Below are 19088 nucleotides of genomic sequence, written 5' to 3' on the forward strand. Positions count from 1 at the left end.
GAGTTGAAATGCGAATATTTCGCTGTTAAAAAACAAATAAATCTTCAATACTGTCTTTGATGCCTATCAACAAAAATTTCAAGTACGCTCACTACTAGTCCTTAGGTACAGTAAACAAAGTACGCTGAGATTCTAGGGCTAAGTTTCAATAAAACACCCAGAAGTCTGCTCTACAGATGTTGTGTTCAAGACTAATTGACAAAAAAAATGTAAAAAGCAAGCAGGAAATACCAGCGAGCCTGAGAGCTGGTAAAGGAGACCCTTGTACTCCGTCGACATTCCGTCAAGGCTTCTATGAAAAGGCACAGCGAGAGATTCCATACCGGGTCAAGCGACGACATAGGATCAGACCATAGCAACGTCATCAGTCATGCGGAATTTTGGGAAGAAACAATATGGAAGAGACAGATGCCGAAGTGGATCAGGCAGTGCACTCGGCTTCGACAAAACAACGGAGGCTTCTACCTATACCTGCAACGATCCCAGATCAGTTCCAGCGTCGCTTCAACGAGAAAGTACGTTGCAATAACGACACAGAGTACTCCGTCCTGCACTAAGTAACTCATCCACTCACACCAAAGGAAAGACAGATCATTTTGGACTTCTACAACACTGGAAGTAGTAAATAGTTCCCCACGATAATTGGCACTGTAATTTATTGGCCAACTGCGAGAAATCTCAAGACGCCGAGTCGGTATTCGGCCGTTTCAAGCAGTATTCCGGGTTATTCCGATGCCTTTCAGCTTTCCGCTCCGTCGACTAGCTCATGCCCGGTGAGCCCAAAGCGGACAAGACTGATCAGGAAGCATCGGGAGAAAACGGGAGCCGGAAACATTGGCATCTCCGCTGATCATGTGACACCCGTGGCTTTGAAAAAGAGGAGGATACACAATGTGACACAGTCAACATACCCCCAAAAAACGACCTGCGCTATTAGCGATCTTTCTTTACGGAGTAGCTCTGAGTCACCTTCAATCCTTTTCCGTTCCTCTTCATCGTACATGATTTAATTTCAGTGTTAGATCCACTGGTTCGGTCATGGCACAGAAAGGATAATTATCCCCCTTTAGGGATGCATTTGATTAGTTAATAACAAGACTGACACGGAGTGCGAATACACCAGCAGGAGAATTGGTATCTAAACCTTGGTTACCCCTCAGGCGTCATCAAACTCAGGGCTCTACTATTCACCCATAGGAATGGACAAGTGCCGTGTCCGGAGTTAATTTCCAAGAGAAGAGCAAGTGGCCAAGGCATTGGAGGGAATTAATATCGAACTGGTGCTGGTGGTCAAGACCTATCTACCAATTGGAAACACTTCTCCGTAGTTATTATCATTATCATCGCCATCCTCATACACCGTAGCTATCTGCATTTAGCTTTTACTGGGACTACCCCGGGATTAAGGGAAAGGGCATAAATCCGAAGAAGGAGAAGGACTTTTGATCCATTATAGTTAGTAGTTAGTATTTCCGGGGGTGCTGGTTAATTCGCCCGTGCTCATTGGTCGGGTTCAATCAGTGAATGTCATGGGGGTGGATATCCCCCGGGAAATCCTAAGATTATGGGGGGATAGGAGAAATGGTCTAGAAAGAGGTCACAGAAGGCGTTGTTTCGGGAACGGAGAAATATAGATATGGTATCGAGTAAGCATTGGAAGATTTACGCAGCTCATCTGATAAGGGTGTTGATGACCTGAGGAAATGACCTGGTAGAAACTCCCACCGGCTAATCTAGATGTATCTGTGAATGCCCACCTCCCGGCCCCCCGAAATCGGCTGGGTGAACTGTATAAATGAGCGGCCGTCAGGTGAGGATGGGGGGACCCCCCGGGAGAAGGGCCAATTTGTTGGAGGAGGGCGGGGGGAGAAAGTAGTATTCAGTATGGTAGAGGAAAAGCTCACTTGGCCGCTGTCGGAAGGTTGCTGCTGACAAGGCTAAAAATGCATCCGGGCGGACAGCATGTGTGGTATTGCTCCGTGCCAGTAATTTTACCCACCGTATGTTCGCCAATAATACATATTGAGTATGCGCTTGTAAAATGGAACGTCGGGTTACAGTACTAGTGATTTTCCAAGGTTCCAACAGCCTACTGAGGTAGTGTGGGGTATGCAACTTTTAGTATGACAGCCAGGGTACCTTTAGTATTGAGGGGGTTCTTCTACTAAAAAAAATCATCCATTTCTCAGTGCACATGCTGGTTGCATGGTTTGATCGCCTCAATTGTAGGCCGCCTGTGCACTCTAATCTGATGCTCGCCAGAGAGCAAGGCGGCTATACCAAAGCTGATCTTATCATGACAGCAAATACTTTGCTTAGGGCGTAAATCAATACTTTGTGGTGTCATGCTTATCTGAATAGGTAACGAACTACAGGGCGGTCCATCTGGCCGGGGCAGAGTACATACTAGTATTTTTCCTTTTGTTCTACGGCGCCCACTTTATGCATGCTTTTCGTGCACTTTATGATTCAATGCAATTCTCAGTACCTACCAAGGCCTACTTTTTCGGTCCAGTCAGGAATGGCTATGTATCTTAAAAGAGTACATCTAGACATTCTCACAACAACTGTTTGGGGTAGAGTCCACCTGGACATGATAAGCACCCCAAGCCTGCATCCATGGGCCCTAGCACTACCCCACTTTGGCGACAGCCATCCAATCGGGTCAACCTATAGTAGTAGTATAGTAGTAGGGAGTAAGGGCCAAAGGACTGGAACAAGAGAAATCATGTGGAAGTAGAAATGGACGGAGTACGGAGTACAGAACATCGACTCCATTCTGCTAGTACTTTAATTTTTTCTGATTTCCCAGCGACCAAGCCAGTGATAGGATTATGTACAATGGCATCAGCTTCGAAAGAATTGATGCAGAGGGGGAAATGGAAAGGTATCCTCAAAACACATACATCGCTCACTCGCCCTCCCTTTTTGGCAGAGAGAGAGAAATAGAAAGAAAGGAATGGGGGGAATAGGGGATATCTGGGAGAGGTGTGAGGAGTATATACTCCGTACATATTAACTATATTGTGACTTCACGAGGATTATTTTCTGAGGATTTGCAAGCCTGTACGTTTAATTTGGATCCAAGTAGCACTTACCTTCTCCATTTTGTGAGCATGGGTCGTCTTACTATTGTCCAATACTGGTGTCCTGAATCAGCATGATGATCCTACTAATGAATTTAGGGGTTGATCGCATGTTGAACTTGATTTCAAGGTCCTCCATAACCTTATCTCTGAATTAAAAGCTCAAATCATGCATCGTACTTGCTTCCAGCATGATTTTGTGCACTAGATATATACATTGAAGGAAATAAGAGAATTGGACGCGGATTAACGAGTTTGAGGGGCAGTTCTATTACCTTATATTATATTATATCATTTTACTTTATTTGATAAATAAGTACAGGTGGCGTGGATTCAATTGAGGAATTTGTCTGTCTATGGTAAAAGGGTACAGGACCAATTTCTACGACCTATACTCCGTAAAGGAGATCTTGGAATTACGGAGTAGAAAAGCGTTCATAGCACCAGGACCGTGTGGATTGGATGGGAAAATTACTAGGTGATACCAACCAGCGTAAACGACTGGGTAGTGTAAATCGTTTCCCACTAGTGCCAACGCAGCCATTCCTTTAATTTTTAAATTAGCTCAGAGCTCCACCAGGCTGGATCTTGACGTAGTGGAAACCTAATCTTCTTGGTTGAAAGGTTGAAATACCGGGATTCTTATTGGCCGTGACGGTCTTATCTCTCCCTCGGTTTATGGATTGCATTGCAAAGTAGGTCGGGTAACTATCTAGTATATTCCACTTCCATTCCCGCTTTCATAGCAAGACTGTACGGAGTAAGTACGTACTACTAATCTCGTACCTAATGTATGGCACTGGTGGATTAAAACTAATAATATTTGCTCCCTAAGCGGGCTCAGAAGTCTAATACTGCTAAATTGGTACACGTTGGAGGAAGGGGCAAAAGAATAAAATAGAATGCAGATATTGACAACATCATGGTTGCTTTAACATCGACTCTGTGCCTCCCACGTTGTGGTGCCCCTTTCAACCAAGGACGGAAGGCGCCGAAAATGCTCTCTTCCCGTGGATGCTACGCAAGAGTTGGTGTCTCGCCCGATGCGGAATTGAAGAGAAATGCATGTAACAATCAGTAGGAATAATCGAACTCGAATTGACCTTTCGCCTTGGCTCCCCTTCGTCCTCCCTCGTCTTTTCTTCTCTTTGTTGTTTTTCTACTTTAGTTTCTCTCTCTCGCGCGTTGTTTTAAGTAGGGAAAGGGGGGAGGGAGGGAGCAAAGACGGATTAGTTTATTTTACCATTCTCCAGATACCAATGATTAGCTGTTTTTATTTTTCGAGCTGCCTACCTAGGTACACTAGTAGTTGAGTTGCGTTCTCAGGTGGAAGAAAGAGCTGCAATTTGCCACGGCCTACCCCCCAACCCCCACAACTGCGTATTTCTATTCTATTAGTTCACTGTACACTTGTTTTCCAGTTGAAACCCTGTCATTTTGTAAGTAATGTCCGTTCATCCCCGATAAAATACATACTGTACCTTGTCTGTATCGGAGAGACAAGGTGAAATTGAATTCTCCGGACCTCTGCTTCCCGCTCTACTATCCCACCTGCCATTCCCCTACTAGTATATTCCCCCTCCCACTTTCCTGCTTCTTTCTCACTCTCTCTTCTCACTCTCTTCTTGCTTCAATTAATACTCAAGCCAAACGTTGGGTCACAGACAGAGGCCCCTGTTCCTTATTCGCCCGCGTTGTTAACCTAAATATCCTGTGACGACGTAAAGCTACTACACATCTATACGCTTCACCACCCCGCCTTGACTTGGACCGTGGCGCTCTTCTCCGGAGACACTCCACTCCATACACCCCCTAGTTTTACCATTCCATTCTCTGTCGGCCACCGGCGGAAGAATGGGTCTGAACTTGGAAGATATCTATGGCCAAAATATAATTGACGAACAGAAGCCCAACGAGTATTCGAAGTACCAGCCAAAGCAAGGATATGGCTGGGCTAATACTTTGCCCGAGAGGCAGGGACTTTATGACCCTGAATATGAAAAGGATGCTTGCGGAGTAGGCTTTACTGCGTAAGTTTTCAATTGACTGTCTCAAGGAGCCTGAATTCCTTGAGTGACCGTTGCTAACATGGACCCCTTCTACTTTGCAGCCATATTAAAGGCAAGCCCAGCCACAAGATCGTCAGTGATGGTAAGGACTCAATTGGAATTTTTATCAACCTCGACTCGCTAACGTAGATTGTCATCGTATACAGCTCGCAATCTCCTCTGTAATATGACGCATCGAGGAGCTGTTGGCTCAGATGCTCGGGATGGTGATGGTGCTGGTGTGATGACGAGCATTCCTCATAAATTCTTCATTAAGAACTTTGCTCGTGAAGTCGGGGTTGATCTTCCCCCTCTTGGCCAGTACGCGGTTGGCAACCTTTTCTTCAAGCCTGATCAAGAGACACTCAAGGATTCTACGACTACATTTGAGGAACTTGCCACATCCTTAGGGCTACGCGTGCTGGGGTGGCGTGAGGTTCCTCATGATTCTACCATTCTGGGTCCTGCTGCTCTCTCTCGAGAGCCCGTTATTATGCAACCCTTTTTGGTACTGAACTCGGCCTATGGCGACGGTAATAAGCCCGAGATCACAGATCCAGAATTATTCGATGAAAGAACATTCGAGCGTCAACTGTACATTCTTCGGAAACGTGCTACACATGTTCTTGGTCTCGCCAACTGGTTCTATCTGTGCTCTCTCAGCAACCGAAATATCGTTTACAAGGGTCAACTCGCCCCTGTCCAAGTATATCAGTACTACCATGACTTGGTCAATGTGGACTATGAAGGCCATTTTGCTCTTGTTCATTCTCGTTTCTCTACCAACACATTCCCCTCTTGGGATCGTGCTCAACCTTTACGATGGGCTGCCCACAACGGCGAGATCAATACTCTTCGAGGAAACAAGAACTGGATGCGGGCTAGAGAAGGTGTGCTGAAATCAGACATTTTTGGCGAGGAACTTGACTCGCTGTACCCGGTAGTAGAGGACGGCGGCTCTGATTCTGCCGCTTTTGATAATGTCCTGGAGTTGTTGATGATTAATGGTGTTCTCTCCTTGCCAGAAGCAGTCATGCTCATGATCCCCGAAGCATGGCAGGGTAACCCGGCTGTGGATCCTGCAAAGGCTGCTTTTTACGAGTGGGCTGCTTGTCAGATGGAGCCTTGGGACGGGCCCGCCCTCTTCACGTTTTCTGATGGTCGGTATTGTGGCGCAAATCTTGACCGTAATGGTTTGCGTCCCTGCCGTTTCTATGTCATGGACGATGATCGTATCATTTGTGCGTCTGAGGTCGGTGCTGTCGATATTGACCCAGAGCGTGTGGTACAGAAGGGCCGCTTGCAACCTGGAAAGATGCTACTGGTTGACACCGTGGCTGGCCGAATCATTGATGACTCCGAGCTCAAATATACTGTCTCTCATCGTCAAGACTTCGCCGCATGGTTGGAAAAAGAGCTTTTGAAGCTGCCCACCATCAATGAGAAGTTGCTCCAACGCAATGTCGATCTTAGTTACACAATTGATGACACCACTGTCCAGAACGACCCCCGCCTCAAAGCTTTCGGATACTCCTTTGAGCAGGTCAGCCTGCTGCTTGGTCCCATGGCGGCCGACTCCAAGGAGGCATTGGGCTCGATGGGAAATGATGCTCCGTTAGCTTGCATTGCCCAACAGCCACGTCTTCTATACGAATATTTCCGCCAGCTTTTTGCGCAAGTTACAAATCCACCCATAGACCCTATCCGAGAGGCTGTGGTTATGTCTCTTGAGTGCTACGTCGGTCCCCAGGGTAATCTTCTAGAGATGGATGCCTCGCAATGCCGCCGCCTCCTCCTTCCTTCTCCCATCTTGAGCATCCCCGAGTTCAATGCCCTGAAGAATATTGACAAGGCGCACAATGATTGGACCGTAAGGACTATTGACATTTCCTTCGAGAAGAAGAAGGGCGTTCCGGGATATCTAGAGGCACTTGATGCCATTTGTGACGCTGCTACCGTGGCAATTCAGAATGGGGACAAGGTTCTTGTACTTTCTGACCGTGCTACTTCGGCAGACAGAGTTTCAGTGTCTGCTCTTCTAGCTACTGGTCTCGTACATCATCATTTGGTTCGTAACAAGTGGAGGTCTCTTGCAGCCCTGGTTGTCGAAACTGCTGAGGCTCGGGAAGTCCACCACATGTGTGTTCTGGTTGGTTATGGTGCCGACGCCATCAATCCATACCTGGCTATGGAGTGCATTCTCAAGATGAATCGCGAGAAGTTGATCCGCAAGCAACTGCCAGACGACAAAGTTATCGAAAATTATAAAGCCTCGTGTGATGGAGGTATCCTAAAAGTCATGAGCAAGATGGGTATTTCTACGCTGCAGTCGTACAAGGGCGCACAGATCTTTGAGGCACTTGGTATTGATGATACCGTCATTGACCGATGCTTCGCGGGGACCGCGAGCCGCATCCGTGGTTTAACGTTCGAGCTGATTGCTCAGGATGCGTTTGCTTTACATGAACGCGGTTACCCATCACGTTCAGTTATTGAAATCCCTGGACTTCCTGAGTCTGGCGAATATCACTGGCGTGATGGAGGCGAGGAGCATGTGAACGACCCGGTCAGCATCGCTAATATGCAAGATGCAGTGCGTACAAAGAACGACAAATCTTACGAAGCCTACGCCAAAGCGGAGCACGAGCAGATCAAGAACTGTACTCTCCGTGGTATGCTCGACTTTGATTTTGAGCAGCGCACTCCTATCCCCATCGATCAAGTTGAGTCTTGGACTGAAATCGTCCGTCGATTTGTGACAGGCGCAATGTCCTATGGATCCATTTCCATGGAGTCTCACTCTACCTTAGCTATTGCTATGAACCGTCTTGGGGGCAAATCCAACACTGGAGAAGGAGGTGAAGATCCTGAGCGAAGCAAGAGAATGGAGAATGGGGATACCATGCGGTCTGCAATCAAGCAAATCGCTTCCGGCCGTTTCGGTGTGACATCTCATTATCTAGCCGATGCTGATGAATTGCAGATCAAAATGGCCCAAGGTGCTAAACCAGGCGAAGGTGGTGAGCTTCCTGGTCATAAAGTCGTTGGTCCTATTGCTCACACCCGTTATTCCACTCCTGGCGTTGGTCTGATATCGCCACCCCCCCACCATGATATATATTCAATTGAAGACCTCAAGCAGCTCATCTACGACCTCAAATGTTCGAACCCTCGTGCACGTGTCTCTGTTAAGCTCGTATCGGAAGTTGGTGTTGGTATTGTTGCCTCTGGTGTTGCCAAAGCCAAAGCCGATCATATTCTGATCTCTGGTCATGACGGCGGTACTGGTGCTTCTCGTTGGACTGGTATCAAGTATGCTGGCCTTCCTTGGGAACTGGGTCTTGCCGAGACTCACCAAACCCTTGTTCTCAATGACCTCCGGGGTCGTGTAGTTGTGCAGACTGATGGTCAACTCCGCACTGGCCGCGATCTTGCTATCGCTTGTCTCCTCGGAGCCGAAGAGTTTGGCTTTGCCACAACTCCCTTGATCGCTATGGGATGCATTATGATGAGGTTTGTATAACTGGTAAAGCCTATATATAGTTATATTTGTTTCACTGACAGCTGTTTAGGAAATGCCACCTGAATACTTGCCCTGTCGGCATTGCTACTCAGGACCCTGAACTGAGGAAAAAGTTCTCAGGCACCCCGGAGCATGTCATCAACTTTTTCTACTATGTTGCCAATGAAATGCGCGCTATCATGGCCAAATTAGGTATTCGTACCGTGAATGAAATGGTTGGGCGGGCTGAGCTACTCAAGACCAGAGATGACATCCGGACTGCTAAGCAGGAGAGGATCGATCTTTCTCTCATTCTGACTCCTGCTCATTCCTTGCGACCCGGAGTTGCTACATACAATGTCCGCAAACAGGACCATCGTCTGCACACTCGTCTCGATAATAAGCTGATTGCAGAGTCTGAACTTGCGCTTGAGAAGGGTCTTCCCTGTAGGATTGAGTGTGATATAGTTAATACTGATCGTGCACTGGGCGCTACACTCTCTTACCAGGTCAGTCGCCGCTTTGGTGGCGAAGGTCTTCCACAGGATACAATCCACGCCAACATCAAGGGCTCTGCTGGTCAGTCGTTTGGCGCTTACCTCGCTCCAGGTATCACTCTTGAGCTTGAGGGTGATGCCAACGACTATATCGGCAAGGGTCTATCGGGAGGCCGTCTCATAATCTATCCTCCCCGTGGTGCAGCCTTCAAAGCAGAGGAGAACATCATCGTTGGTAACACTTGCCTCTATGGTGCTACCAGGGGTACTTGCTTCTTCCGTGGTGTGGCTGCTGAGCGTTTTGCTGTCCGTAACTCAGGTGCTACTGCGGTCGTTGAGGGCGTTGGTGACCACGGATGTGAATATATGACTGGAGGTCGTGTTCTCATTCTTGGCTCAATTGGCCGCAACTTTGCTGCTGGTATGTCTGGTGGTATTGCTTACGTCCTCGATATGGACCAGGACTTCCACTCAAAGGTAAACATGGAAATGGTGGAGGTCTCCGGTCTGGAAGATCCCGCCGAAATTGCCTTTGTCCGCGGTCTTATCGAGGACCATCACCACTACACTGGATCGGAACTAGCTGCTCGCATTCTACTGGACTTTACCCGTGCTCTTCCTCACTTTGTCAAGGTTCTACCTACCGATTACAAGCGGGTGATGGAGGAGGAAGCTGCCAAGGCTGAAGCTGCTAAGAGGGCTGAGTTTACTGTGCCCCAGCTTCCTAGCGCACCTTCCAACGTTGAGCAGCTCAGGGCGGGCGAGGCCAGGAAAGCTGAGATGCTTGACATTGAGGATAGCGTGAGCGATTCAAAGACCGAGAAGAAGCGGTCAGCACTCATCCTTGACAAGACAAGGGGTTTCATGAAGTATAACAGGCGCAGTGAGAAATATCGGAACCCTGGTACTCGTACACGTGATTGGGCCGAGCTTTCTAGTCGTCTAACTGAGGATGAGCTCAAGTATCAATCTGCCCGTTGTATGGACTGCGGTGTTCCCTTCTGCCAGTCTGACACTGGCTGCCCCATCTCTAACATCATTCCTAAGTGGAACGAACTTGTTTTCCAAAACCAGTGGCAGGATGCCCTTAACCGCTTGCTCATGACCAACAACTTCCCCGAGTTCACTGGCCGTGTTTGCCCCGCCCCTTGTGAAGGTGCTTGCGTTCTTGGGATCAATGAAGACCCTGTTGGGATCAAGTCTATCGAATGTGCCATCATTGACCGTGGTTTCGAGATGGGCTGGATGGTACCTCGTCCTCCTAAGATCCGTACCGGTAAGACGGTTGCCGTCATTGGCTCCGGCCCAGCTGGCCTCGCAGCTGCGGACCAGCTAAACCGCGCTGGACACGCCGTCACCGTATACGAACGTGCTGATCGTATTGGCGGTCTTCTTATGTATGGTATCCCCAACATGAAACTCGACAAGAAGGTCGTGCAACGCCGCGTCGATCTGATGGCTGCCGAGGGCGTCATATTTGTGCCCAACACTGCTGTTGGCCCTGGTCAAGAAGTTTCTTTGGACTCCCTGCGTAGGACGAACGATGCTGTTATCATTGCTACTGGTGCCACAGTGGCTCGGGATCTCAAGGTTCCCGGCCGAGAGCTGGAAGGCGTACATTTTGCCATGCAATTCTTACACCGCAATACCAAGTCGCTCCTTGACTCTAATCTTGCTGATGGCGCATATATCTCCGCCAAAAATAAACACGTTGTTGTCATTGGAGGTGGTGATACTGGAAATGATTGCATTGGTACCTCTGTCCGTCACGGTGCTAAGTCTGTTACCAACTTTGAGCTACTTCCCCAGCCGCCTCCAGAGCGTGCTCGCGACAACCCATGGCCCCAATGGCCGCGCATCTACCGTGTTGATTACGGCCACTCTGAAGTCAAGGCCCATATGGGCAAGGATCCTCGTGAGTACTGTGTCATGTCTACAGAGTTTGTCGATGACGGCAACGGCCATGTCAGGGGCATCAACACTGTTCGTGTTGAGTGGACTAAGAGCGCTTCTGGAGGTTGGGATATGAAGACAGTTGAGGGCAGTGAACAGTTCTTCCCCGCAGACCTTGTCTTGCTGTCCATGGGATTCCTTGGGCCTGAAGACCGCCTTCTTGGCGATGAGATAGAATGTGATGCTCGCAAGAATGTCAAGACACCCCCCGGTCAATATTCCTCTAATGTCCCTGGTGTTTTTGCTGCTGGCGATTGCCGTCGCGGACAATCCCTCATTGTTTGGGGTATCAATGAGGGCCGTCAGTGTGCCCGCGAAGTCGACACCCATCTTATGGACATTAGCTCTCAGCTTCCTGTCACTGGCGGTATTGTTCGTCGGCCGGCTATTGATGCGGTTCGGCAGTCCACCGAACAAGCTGTTTCCGCATGATTTTCTCTGAGAGCTTCAGATTCTTCAGAGCTGGACATATTCGAGCCCTGGAGCTATGGCTCATGATTAAAATGACTGTAGATTATTGTGTTATGATCAAAGAGTTTTCTTAACCAGCTGAATACATGGTGGCTGAAAATCTATATCATGGCAATTGATCAACAGTCACGACTGCAGTTACATTGACATGTTAACAACAATGGTGCAACACTCCCGGAGAGGTTTATTAAGTGCTTTGTTCTTTTGTTCATTGAAGCCTGTGCCGTTTTGGTTCCTGCTATTTCTTCCGTTCTGAGGCTGTGTTACTTTGCATTTTGTTGCAGCGGTCTTTCCCATAAAACTGGTATGCAAAAATGGGGTCGGAGCATTTGTTATTCAGATTATATTTTCTATGATTCGCTGTACATATCTACTCCTTAAGCAATATAGCAGAGATTCGATGATATACATCGTTGTGGATTGATACATTACATGGCGACCTGCCTTGCTGGCGGATTTTGTAATGCACCAAACGAATGGTGATAACTGCACGAGAGAACGGACTGCAAAATGTGCCTATCATTTAGAGGCTAGCTGATATTCTGATCTACCACGAGGTGATTCTAAAGGGTCTTGTATCTTCATTTCCAGATCTTATCTGCAGATACTCTTGCCCTTCGATTTGCCTCTCGACCCATGAACTCGTCGTCGACCTTTATGACCCATTCCAAGCTAGCCTCATCGTCAGCCGCCTTCAAGAAATCGTGGAGATATCCCAACCGCTGATCGGCCAGCTCGATCATTGCCCATAAATTTCTATAATACATCGATTGGTCCAATGATGTCTGGGGCTTGAGAATGGGTTTGCGGTGTGGTGCTCTCTCGTCAAAATCGGTTGGATAGTACCCCTTCCTGGGACGGTCAGGGAGTTGCACCACCGCACCCCAATGAACGCGTTTTCGTAGCCTATGTCTTCGAATATGGTTATGAGCCTGATCTGCGTGTGGTAGTAGTGGGGTTGGTCGTGCACTCGACTGTCCATGTCGACGTGATTTTGTGCGATAAGCACGGTGGAATAAAAAGGAATGTATAGCGTGGTATATTCGTGAATCCATCAGACTGACAAGGCGAAAGCCTTCGAGAAACCATGCGGGGATCTGTAGCTTAGTTCTGCCATTTTAACTTCTGACTTCATCGCTTTTATATGATACAACCTAGTGAGCATGGACAAAGGATGAAAGGACGTGTTATCGATAAAGACACTAAGCATTAACTTGTGTTACTGATATTATACAATAGATTCCTAATTCTCAAGGGAAAACTCCATCATCCAGGTCTATGACAGCTGCTTGACATGGCATTAAAACAATGAACACTATACAGAGTCCCATGAGGCGCAGGGGACAGGTATCCAGAATTCAAATCTACATACACTGATAAACAAGAGAGTGCAGGCAAACAAAGAAGCATCAGCGAACCTAAGCGGCACCAGCTCCCTGTGCTTCTTCCTCCGCTTGCATCTCCTTCTCAAGGGCAGCGAAATCCCCTTCAAAGGCATTCCGAACTGGCTCTGTCCGGAGATCCCAGACATCCTCACTACTGGGCCCTGTCTTATACTTGATGGCCTTCTTGCGATAGTGGTCTCTGACTGCCTTCTTACGAGCACCATCCGACCACGTCCTGGCCTTCATGCACAGCCAGAAATTATCCCAATGTTCACTGCACGACCGCAACTCGCCATATCGGTAAACATTGACGAACTGCCCGCCGAATGATTGACAGAAAAATGCGTAGTCGAATGCAGAACGACAGGACATTGTATCGGGGTAGAGAGATTCGGGTGCTATGGAAGACGGGGGTGATGACGTGGGCTCTGGTGATCCTGCGGAGGACGGTGACTCTTGTGATGCCTCAGATCCTTTATTAATGTCTCCCTCCAGGCTGGCTAGCAATTGCCTCAATTCCGCATCTGCTCGTTCTTCGCGAGTTAATGTCCGCGGTTGCGATAGAGGTGCCCCGGAGTTCTCTGGCGCTGGTTGCGTACTATCGGATGAAGAGATAATTTGTGGTTTGTTTTTGGAAGGAGAAGAAGACGAACTCCACCACCAGCCCATTTTGTGTAATGAATACTTGACGTTGGAAAATAAGGACAAGAATTAGAGGTGGAGGTAGTGTTGAAGCGGCAATTCTGTGGATTGAATGAATGTAGGAATTAGCGCTGTAAATTTCATAGTTACAGAAAATGACAATACCAGGACACTTCCCCGGGTTAGATGCGGGATACGGCTGTCCTGGAGTGTATGATACGGGCATCTACGTCATACTCATAACCAACCTGATGTTGATCAGTATCGAACTCCTCAACAATGGCTCTACCATCTCAATAGAGACGACAATAATGATGCGAAAATCATTTCCAGCGGTGATACCTCAAATCTATCAGGCATCCTTACGGTGGAGGCGACCACCCCCATCTCTGTTTGTCGCAAAGCCCTCGCTCGCTCGCCTCAGTAGCGCATCGCATACTTCGTATCTCGAGACAGGACACATTGATTTGAAGGAAAATGAAGGACTACTGTTTATCAATAGTACGAAATCTTGAAGTTAGCTTTCATGCTGGTAGTACTGCAAGCTAAGTTTGAACTACAGACATTTTCCCCCAAAAACTGCAATGGATCTTGGAAGGGCCTCTCCGCGCAAGTCGATCGTACGAAGAGGCATTGAAACGAATCGACAGACCGCACCTCGCAGCGTCCGATCCCCTACGCATAATCTGCCGCGTCTTTCCCCAAGATCTAGAAGTTGAGATCAAAGAGGTCGTTCCGCGCTTTAGAGAAGGTGGTGCATTTGTGAAATACACTCGCAACGAGGGAGTTAAAGACACTGATATCGAGACGGCTGTCAAGGATCATCTTGAGAAGCACCCTATTCGACCCTGGTTCAATCCTTTCCAGCAGGTCAAGGTTGCTCCTGTTCTTGGAAGACCATGGGTGGAGGATTTATATCGCATACCGAGCCCTCGACTGAGAGTTGAATTCCTGCCGGGCAGCGCCAATGATTTAGTAAACGATCCAACCACGGAATCTTTGTACTCACTATTCCGCAGCTATGGGAAGTTGAGAGATATTGAAAGACAACCGTCAGATTCTAAGATCCTACCAAGGTACGCCTACGTAGAATTTGCTCGTCCCAAGTTTGCGGTTACGGCCAAAAATTGTATGCACGGATTCACAATCCCAGAGCAAGAAGGTGGCGCAAAGTCTGGCACAAGGTTAAAGATCAACTATGAGCGGAAGATCAAATTGTCAATGATCAAGGACTGGATCTTGAGCCATCCAAGGATAGTAATCCCTGCCGTCGCTGCCCTCATCGCGGCCATCACTGTGACTGTTTTCGACCCTATTCGCACATTCTTTATAAAGATGAAGATAAAGGCAACGCTTCAGGTCGAAGAGAACAGTGTTCTAGGATGGATTCGCAAACAGGCTAGTAAGGCCAACATCATCGGCTTGGGTGTTGTGGCATCTGATCCTCGTGGGCTCAGCGCAATTTGGGAGGATCGTCAAGGAGATATTTCTCAGCTGCAATCTTGGCTTACGGAGAATATGGAGACCTTCATCATTATACACGGCCCTCGGGGTTCCGGGAAACGGGAACTTGTATTGGACCAAGCTCTTGAGAACTACAAATACAAGGTGGTCATTGATTGCAAGCAGATACAGGATGCCAGGGGCGACACTGCAAAAATTGCACGAGCAGCTAGTCAAGTAGGCTACCGGCCAGTGTTCTCCTGGATGAATAGCATTAGCAGCTTCATCGATCTAGCTGCACAGGGCATGATTGGTACCAAAGCGGGGTTCTCCGAAACATTGGATGCGCAACTCAGCAATATCTGGCAGAATGCTGCCACTGCTCTGAAGGGAGTCGCGTTGGATAGCAGGGGAAAAAACGATAAGGATGCGCATCTCACAGACGAGGAGTATCTGGAAGCTCACCCCGAGCTCCGACCAGTGGTGGTTATTGATAACTTCCTGCACAATTCTTCCGAGGATAATGTCATATATGACAAGATCACTGAATGGGCCGCTGGGTTAACATGCGCCAACATTGCACACGTTATTTTCCTAACCACCGACGTTTCCTTTGCTAAACCTCTGAGCAGAGCTCTACCGAATTCGGTCTTTCGAACAATCTCCTTGGGTGATTGCTCCCTTGAAGTCGGCAGGAGGTTTGTACTCAACCATTTGGCCGATGAAGCAAGAACGGGGGATAAACCACCCAGAAGCGAGGAATTTTTGGAGGATCTAGACAGTTGTATTGAAATATTGGGAGGCCGGGTGACTGATCTCGAATTCATGGCACATCGTATAGAAGCGGGAGAAACCCCCAATGGTATGTTAGCCGCTTCCATTGGCATGATACATAGCTAACGAACGCGAAAGACGCGGTCAATCGCATTATAGAGCAATCGACATCTGAAATACTCAAAATGTTTGTCTTAAGTACGAATACTGAGGGCCAATGGAGCCACGAGCAGGTCTGGCATTTGATCAAGATGCTGGCGAATAGCAAAGAAGGTAGTCTGCCATACAACCAAGTCCTTCTCTCAGACCTTTTCAAGGAAAACGGCGAGGCTGCTCTTCAAGCTCTTGAGCAGGCAGAACTCATTTCCATTGTCTCTATCAACGGCTGCCCTGAGACGGTCAAGCCTGGCAAACCAGTTTATCGATCGGTTTTCAAAAAGTTAACCGAGAATAAGACACTCAGCAGTCGCCTGGACCTCGAGATTCTATCACAGTTGATTAGTAAGGAGAATAAAAGCATTGGAAAATATGAAGAGGAGCTGCGTTTGCTTGGATCACTGCCAAAACAGCCCCGAGAGCTAACCTCGCGAATTCAGTGGCTCTTACAAAAAGTATATAACTCGCAGAACAAGATTAGCAGGTACGAGACTGAGAGTGCGTTCCTCCAGATGATCCTCCGTAGTGGACATTGAAACGACTCGTTCTAGACCTGCCTATCTAGTACCGCTGTGCTTCCATAACGGTGATGGTTTCACTTTCTCATTCACTTTATTTCCTTCTTCTTTCCTTTCGCTTGAGTACACCTTTGCAGATATGATAGTTATACATAACAAATAGCAACGAATGGAATCAGCTAGTTAACTAGTTAACGTAACCAACGGGCGAGTGGCCGCTCGCTCGGGATGGCCACTCGCCCGTTGGTTACGTTATGGGGTGGCTGTTAGCTGAGTAAGCTGTAATATTACTGTATAACTAATGTATCACATCACATCATACCGGGAGTCTATCATCTACTCTCTTTCAAGTTTTCCCCATCACACTCCATTAGACTTGGTACTCCCCAACGGGCCTTCAAATCATCCTTTGCCTTTAAAGGTGGGGCTCTCTTGAAAGTACTACTTGTTCCTCTTCTATCCCTTGGCCCTGTGTGGCCCGCTGACTCTGTGCTTTCGCCCAGTCTATGTCTTTTTACATTTTCCGCTGTACCAATTATTTCTTTTCTTTTTACTTATACCCCTTTTTTATTCAAAGACAATGGGGAAGTATGAAATCTCCCCTGATGGTCTGATATCAAATGCCTGGAATGTCTCAGCTGAGCTGTTATGGCCACTGTTAGCAGCCACCCTGGTCCTTTGCTGTATTGCCACACGTATCATCAGCGGATTCCAGAGTCGCGCCGACAGTAAGACTGAACAATCGCAATCAGTGAAGACGCTGCCGTATTGGTTCCCTTGGCTGGGTCATAGTCTTTCTTTTATATGGGACCACGTAAGCTTCACGGAAAAAGCTAGGTCAGTATCCATATCTGCCTCTGTATTAGCCCTGTGGGACCTGACCGGCGCTATAGAGATTATATGAATGCACCTGTGTTCGGAATCTTCATGGGTGGCGCAAAGCACAAAACCATCGTGTCACCATCCATGATCAAATATATCATGCAATCCAAAGCCACATCATCAGCTCCTCTAGTCAAACGTGCGCTGAAAGCTTTTGGCGACCACCTGGGCTCACTGCGAGATCTGGATACTATTGACTATCAAACATTTCATCACAAGCTTCCCAATCTGCTCATGCAGGAACCATTCATAACGGAAGCTTCCGAAACTACTAGTCAGCTTTTAAAACGCGAGGTTCCAAATTTCGTCACCTTCAGCCGGAGTGTGGTTGATCAAACGTTGTGGGAGCGTGGGAGCGATGTCGAAGTTGTCAACGACCACCGCGACAAGCCCACCTGCGAGGCAAACCTGTTTGACCTTGTCAGGGGCTTCATCGGAAATATTACAACCACTACCCTCATGGGTCAAGCAATTTTGGAAGTCTTTCCTAATTTGCTTGATGATGTTTGGATACTGGACAATCGATTTCCCCTTCTAGCGATTGGTGTACCTCGTTGGGTACCAATTCCTGGTCTGCCTGCAGCGTATGCTGCTCGTGATCGGATACTGAACTCTCTTGCCGCCTACCATCAAGCATTTCTCCAGTGGGATGATGGGGTAGACCCTGGTGTGAAATTCCGTGATCTCGAAGATGTTTCAGAGCCTTTAAAACAACGCATCCGGATGTCCAAGAACTTGGGACTCTCACCAAGGTCCAGCGCACCCGGACACTTGTCTTTGATCTGGGCCATGAATGCTAACTCTTCAAGCATCGCCTTTTGGTACCTTGTCCACCTTTACAATGATCCTACTCTTTTAGAAGAGATTCGAACCGAAATATCTCCTTATGCGAAAGCTCACAGGCTAAGTAGGGAAGAAACTGGCTTCCCTTTCGAAGAACCACCCAGGATCTCTCTTGATCTCGAAGGCTTGTTGAACTCTTGCCCTTTACTGAAGGCCAGCTTCTACGAAACACTTCGTTTGGATTCAGCAGACATGTCATTCCGAAAACTCACATCTGACTTGACCATCACAGAGTCCAACGAAGACATTACAAATAGTGATCGGCCAAAGCCCCATGTTTATAAACTCTACAAAGGCGAGAATATTATACTCCATCATGGAGTACTCCAGAACGACTCTCGGTATTTCTCGAACCCCAGCCAGTTTGATCCACTGAGGTTTATCATAACCGACCGTGAAACCGGGGAAAAGAAGGCAGACATGCACACAATTCACCCATTTGGTGGAGGCATGTCTGGATGCAACGGGCGAACATTTGCGGAGAGGCAGCTCTTGGCTTTCACTGCCGCAATGATCGTCATGTGGGACATTGAACCAATGGATGGCAGTCGGTTTACAGTCCCAGGACATAGGCAATCTAGCGGTGCTTATTTGCCCGAAAAAGACATTAGAGTACGTATAATAGCTCGTGTGTGATAGTAACAATAATAGAGAAATACATTTGTGAAACGTCGACAGTCCCGAAAGGGGTACCACCTTTATCCAGATTTTAGCTCCATGTCTATGTATGTAGTAGTGGCTTTGATGAGGGAAGGAGGATACTCTGCATCTCACTCCGCCTATTGCTGCTTTGCAAGGGGTGATTATTGCTCTTAACGCATTATGATTGACAGGTATTATGCATTTGTGATGAGAAATTCCGAGTCTCGATTACCATTATAGTTCATA

At 47.7% G+C, this 19088-nt stretch overlaps 4 protein-coding genes across 4 annotated transcripts; 3 read left to right on the forward strand and 1 right to left on the reverse strand.

The window, feature by feature from the left end:
* Positions 1–4940: 4940 nt before the first annotated feature.
* ABOM_009400 (glutamate synthase (NADH)) lies at positions 4941–11518 on the forward strand (the record flags this gene model as incomplete). Its single annotated transcript, XM_022536528.1, has 4 exons — positions 4941–5116; positions 5197–5237; positions 5302–8647; positions 8707–11518. 4 exons carry the CDS (start codon positions 4941–4943, stop codon positions 11516–11518), a joined length of 6375 nt encoding a protein of 2124 aa, XP_022385684.1.
* Positions 11519–12975: 1457 nt separating this feature from the next.
* Positions 12976–13611, reverse strand: ABOM_009401 (EMI1 family protein; the record flags this gene model as incomplete). Its single annotated transcript, XM_022536529.1, has 1 exon — positions 12976–13611. One exon carries the CDS (start codon positions 13609–13611, stop codon positions 12976–12978), a length of 636 nt encoding a protein of 211 aa, XP_022385685.1.
* A 224-nt stretch (positions 13612–13835) lies between these two features.
* yme2 (putative RNA12 protein) lies at positions 13836–16493 on the forward strand (the record flags this gene model as incomplete). The annotated part of the gene is made up of 3 exons (XM_022536530.1): positions 13836–14085; positions 14147–15889; positions 15940–16493. The coding sequence occupies 3 exons, from the start codon at positions 13836–13838 to the stop codon at positions 16491–16493; spliced, it is 2547 nt and encodes an 848-aa protein (XP_022385686.1).
* Positions 16494–17055: 562 nt separating this feature from the next.
* Positions 17056–18836, forward strand: ABOM_009403 (cytochrome P450; the record flags this gene model as incomplete). The annotated part of the gene is made up of 2 exons (XM_022536531.1): positions 17056–17312; positions 17369–18836. 2 exons carry the CDS (start codon positions 17056–17058, stop codon positions 18834–18836), a joined length of 1725 nt encoding a protein of 574 aa, XP_022385687.1.
* Positions 18837–19088: the final 252 nt, after the last annotated feature.

Source organism: Aspergillus bombycis (assembly GCF_001792695.1).
Source record: "Aspergillus bombycis strain NRRL26010 chromosome Unknown contig00099, whole genome shotgun sequence".
In the NCBI taxonomy this organism is placed as follows: Eukaryota; Fungi; Ascomycota; class Eurotiomycetes; order Eurotiales; family Aspergillaceae; genus Aspergillus; species Aspergillus bombycis.